Source organism: Apaloderma vittatum, unplaced genomic scaffold, assembly GCF_000703405.1.
Source record: "Apaloderma vittatum isolate BGI_N311 unplaced genomic scaffold, ASM70340v1 scaffold17165, whole genome shotgun sequence".
NCBI lineage: Eukaryota > Metazoa > Chordata > Aves > Trogoniformes > Trogonidae > Apaloderma > Apaloderma vittatum.
In genome coordinates, this window is record NW_009716396.1 from 17887 (window position 1) to 23534 (window position 5648).

The 5648-nt window shown below is 35.9% G+C and overlaps 1 protein-coding gene across 1 annotated transcript; it reads right to left on the minus strand.

The window, feature by feature from the left end:
* Positions 1 to 822: 822 nt before the first annotated feature.
* LOC104274003 (XK-related protein 4) lies at positions 823 to 1769 on the minus strand (the record flags this gene model as incomplete). The annotated part of the gene is made up of 1 exon (XM_009869511.1): positions 823 to 1769. A coding segment is annotated over one exon (947 nt), but the record flags the coding sequence as incomplete, so codon positions are not given.
* Positions 1770 to 5648: the final 3879 nt, after the last annotated feature.

The window sequence follows — 5648 nt, forward strand, 5'->3', positions numbered from 1 at the left end:
TATCATTTAATTTACATCACTACGTGCTAGAGCTCCTTGTTTCTCCTGAAAACCATAAGTGAGCTGCATAGGATTTCTCTTGAAAATAACATAAAGAACTTGAATTACATTTAAAAAGACTTTGAAATTCCACAGAAAAATACCCACAGTTCTGGTAGTATTAATGTTTATGACCTAATTAATCAGAATTTAGTTTATTTTCCATTGACAGCCTTACAAATGTGACAATGTATTTTTTTATTTAAGAACTATTTTGCAAACTATTCTAATATGAATAGTTGATTTATGGGAGTATTGAAGACTACGATGTTCCTATTTTTTTCCTCAGAAAACAGTTTTTGTAACAGCAACACTGTGTGCTACAGTTTTGTTATCTTTGAAAAGGTTTTTTTTCTATTTGTTTGATTTTCCATTGATTATGCAAATATCAATCATTCATTTCTAAAATAAAATGCACTACTGGCTAAAGTTGAAAGCTCTGGTCAGAGCTTTCCTATTGGTTTGATTGCAAGTGTGGTGCAGTCAGAGTTTCATAGTGGCGAGGAGTTGTGAGTGAGTTTCCCCAGCTGAAGTAACTGATCTGGATGTGTGGGTCAGGGTTTGGGTGTTTTTGAGGCTTTCAGGTGATGCTGCTGTACCAGTGTCCCGCAGACAGACTGCACACAGTGGATCAAATGATAATCATGATGATAGCCAGACTAAGAACACTACAGCTTGCTGCTCTACTTGTAGTATGCAGTTTAGTTATTCCTACAGCCCTCCTGTCAACCCTTAATTTGGAGCGTAATGTCAGAGCTGCTTCAAGTGGTGGTTTTGTTTTGTTTACAGCGTGGTCTCATACTCCAAGCGCTCCTGGATAAGGGCATCATCTTTATACTGTAGCCTTGGAGGAGCAGGGGAACATTCAAATGCTAAGATCGCCTTCCTCAGGCTCCTGTCCAACACGTGTCTCTCCCACGCTGGGTACCTGTTCCTGAACAGATCGATTTTAATGACAGACTCCTCAATCCTTGGTGGCCGGGAGGAAGGTGTGGATGGCGCGGTGGGTCTCACCTGAAACACAGGCACACACCCATCCCTCTCCGCGAATTTTTGATCCCGCTCGCTCGTGACACTCCGGTTGTTGGAGATGGACCGTAGAGTGCTTGTGGCCACTTCTGGGGGTAGGGTGAAGGCAGTGGCAGGGTCCTCACAAGCACAGCTTGGCGACTGCCCAAACCTTGGTCCGTTGGGGTGAAAGAAGGCATAGTACATTAGCATAAAAACAATGCCTGTTAAAAAGCTGCTGAACACTACACACAGTGCTGGTATGGCAAATGCATCAGAGATTGGTGGGGCCTTGTACAGATACCAGAGAGCACTCAAGGCGGTGTTTTCTAAAAGGATCACAAAATAGTAAATGAAAAGCCTACAGCGTGTCCTTCCTTCCTTGACATTGAACCAGCTGAAGATGTAGATTATCCCAACGACCATGTCGAAAACTATCTCCTCCCATTTAGTGATGCAAAACTCTGTCTCGCAGTGGACGATCCAGAAGGTCATGATGCACCAGTGCAGCACGATGAAGATCCCAAAGTACAGCTGGAAAACCGAGGCAAACAGAGCAAAAGTAATGACCCTTGCTGCAATTGTGAAGAAATGCCAGCAAAACTGGATTATAACAGCCATATAACTGATGGGTTTCTTGTCATCACGGGAGTCACGGAGGGCCTTTTGGTAGGAAGCCAAAGCCCAAGCCAGGGATACGAGAGATGCTGCAGCAGTAAGACCTGGGAGGAAACAGGAGATGCAGTTAAGGCATAAATAGTATATCAGCACTTGGTTGAAACTGTTGAGATCCTTGCTGCTTTAAATGCATTCTCCACCACTGACATAACTAAATCTCCTCTTCAGCTCAGCCAGCATTGAGAAATAGTCTTCTACTGCTGAGATTTCATTGCCTTTCCCTTGTAATTTTAGATGGATCCAAACAAGAGGGGCAATCAAGCTACACTATGAAACATTTCTCTAGCAGTCTTATGCTTGAAACTCATTAATTAATTCATAACGTTGAGCAAGTCAGGAAGAGGTGTCTCTGTCAACTGTGTGATTTAACAGAATCTGCTGTGGTCATTGTTTTAATGAAAGAATATTATTTTTTTTAATTTATTTTGATAAGTCATTAAAGAAGGCTAATAAAAAGCAAGCAGGTCTTTCTAATTAAAGTAACAGCATCATATACATATAAACTAAATCTGTAACAATGCAAGCATAAATCTACATTCTTAAAATAAATTAATGTAAATCTTGTTACATCAAAATTTAAACTAACTGCCTTATTCTTCCTGCAAGAAAAAAGTTTTGATACTTTCACCACTTTTAAACAGAATTTTAATAACTAGGAAATGTCAAAACTTTATTTTCTTACAGTTGCAAATTACATTGTTTTTAGAAATGTTGGAATTTTCTACTGAATTAAAATTCTTAATATAGATGCTCGTAAAGTAGGGAGTTAGGACTTAATGTTCACAAGCCATTCTATCTCCTGTTTATCATGGAATTTCATATTTAAAAGGTCCTGAACTATAATATTTCTGGAACAACTGCCAAATATTTTTCACAGAAATAATTCAATATAAAATTATTTCTCATGAGATTTTAAAATATTTTTTGTTCAAATAATTCCTATTCACTCAAAAATGCAAACACTGTGAAAAATTCTTAAAAACTATTGTTATTCTTATTTTCAATGTGCCTTATTCTTTTTTTCTCAAGTGAGTTTGATGGTTGTTGGTACATAAACATTTAAAGAATGTTCCTTTGCAGCTGAATCTAATTTTTAATTTGTTATTTCCACATGCTACCATAAAATTACCTCATATTCCTATTTAAGAAGTGATATAGTTCAGCACAATTATTCAAATGATTTGCACTTACACAGAATTCTGTTAGAAATGAATGATAATTCTTTGTTAGAAGATTAGTTTTTATTTCCTTATGACTTATATCAAGCTGCTTTGTATAGAAATGGGAATTCAATTAAAATGAAAAATCCAACCTTTCAAGTGTTTTTATTATTTAAATAAAATTGCAATAAATATGTAGCATACAGAGGAAAAATGTATCAAACATTTTATACTTAAAACTAGTTTATTACCAAAGCAAAATTTATATACAGTTAATGAATGAATTCATAAGTCTCAGCATCTCAGACTGAGAATTTATTCAGAGATAATTTAAAAATAACAATGCTTCAGCTTACTCTATTTCTAACTCATTCCTTAACTTTGAACTAGCTATTGAAGCAAATCCAACTGAAATGAAGAAAACATTTCTTTTGTCTGCTGTTAAAAGCTGTTTAATCATTTTAACAACCTCTAGTTTTGGATGCATAGACACTATTTTTCTTCCCTGTTCAATAGCTTTCTTTAGAACATAACCATCAGGAATATATTACTTTAATATTGTAAATATTTTGCAAATGTTGTTAATACAGAGTGATAAATTTAAGCCTAAATACATGTTGTTATTCACTTTGGGAAAAAAATAAAGGTCTATTTTGAAACAGAAAAATGTAGGTTATGGATATAATACCCAATTCTGAAGGAAGAAAAATCTCTTTAAGAAATCTATGTGGTTTAACATACTAAGATTTTGCTCAGTAAGTAGTATGGAGGGATTCATTGATTTCATGAGGGACTCTATTTGCCAGTGTTTCTCTCTCAGCCACTGGCAGGGTGCTAATTATGTTGTGAGCTCCCATGAATCCATGAATTTAAAAACCCTTTGTTTTAAGGATAAAAATAACAATAAATGATCAGCAGAAATAGAGTACAAACTTAGGATTCCAGTGAGAATTTTTAATAAAACTTCATTTTCTTCCCACGCAGATGCCTGCATACCAAAACACCAACATTACTTCTGGAGTCGTCCTTCATGGGGAGAATAAACTATCAGCAATGAAGATAGGAAGGAGACATGGTATAAATTGTTATTTTAATTTCTGACATGTATATTTGCTTTTCATGTTGGGCTGCCTTTCAGTGACCATTATCTCTGGAGAAAACACTAACAGCTGAAAACATAAGTTCTTGTTTTCCTGTAGGAATGTATTAAGTATTCAAAAAACACAGTTAATTTCCCCTGTGAAATGAAAAGTTTGGAACGGCAGATGAATAGGATAAAGGGTAAGAGAATCTTTCAAAACAAATGAGCCACTCTGAACAAGAGCTCAAAAATAGCACTACCAGCACAGCAAACAATAATGTGAGAGAGAAGTCCATGTATTTTCTTTGCAAATCTAACTTTAATGACCTCACACGCTCCCCCAGACGTTTGCAGAGATATAATCAGTTTTGCATTAGGAGGTGTAAAATCATTCAATAATGCATGGAGAATGTTCCAAATAAAATGCTAAAATTAATAGGAATTTCCAATATTCTAATGCTAATTAATTCATAGTCATTGTCTGGGACAGAAAGAAGCAAGTACAACAGCAATGTAATTCTTTTATTTAAATAGTCATTAATAGGGAAACATCCTTTGCTTTTACAGAAAAAACCCAGGGAGGCTGGCATACAGGAGAGACAAGAGGACAAGTGAATGTACAAAAGGAAGGAACTGCCAGTTAAACTATTATGTATCTACTCTTGTGCTATTGGCACTGGTGTTAGGGATATAGAATAAAGATAATGCTAAATGCTTCATGGGCACCATCCATTTTTCTTTATGGATGAGACTAAGCACTAAAGACTTATTAAAAGCATAATTAATAGTAAGAACAATAATGTAGATGTCATGCAAATGGCAGTTTGTTAATAAATGTCACTATATAAATAATTCACTGGGAATGGCTAGAGATAAAGTGAATTATTGTAGCACAGAATGGATAACTCATTAATTAGAACATATTGATGTACTTGCTGAGTGTGCGCTCGTATAAACCACTTTATCCCTATTTCAAAAGAAGAACAAAAATGAATTTCTATTACTATCAAAATAAAACCATAAAGGCATTAACATGGCACCAGGAATAAAGGATGTCCTGTAGACCTACTGGAAAACAAATAATTTGTAAAAATGCTGGTGTTTTAACTTGCACAGATGGCAATGCTTATTTGCCACACAGAAACCAACAGAGAAGACTGGACTGTGATCTGTGGAGCCACCGTCCAAGAAGAACAAGAACCAGCTTTCCCACTTGCTCAGCTGCAGCCTCTGCCCTCGCTTCAGGCTATGCAGTAGCTTTCTGGTGTATTTGTCAGTCCTTTATATTAATGTATTCAGGGTCCTGAAAGATTAACTAGATATTCTCAGTGAGTATATACTCAAGAAACTACATGTTCATCTGTTACAGATTATTAAAATACCAGGAAAGGAGGGATTCTGTAAAATGGCCTTAGGAAATGTGAAAAGTTGTTCCTGTTTCTTCCTTTTTAAGGCTGAACCTTCAAATTTTTTCCACAATACATGATATGATCTCTGAAGTTCTGTCCTGAAGAGGCAAGAAATACAGGCTTTACCCAGAAAAAAAGATCACTCCACATACTGCATCAGGCAAATGATGCTTTTTTTTATTTCTAAAATGGACACTTGAAAACCCCTGAACACCAATTAGTGGGGAGTGTACATACCCACTTCTAGCATTTGTAGCTTAGCCCATCAACAAT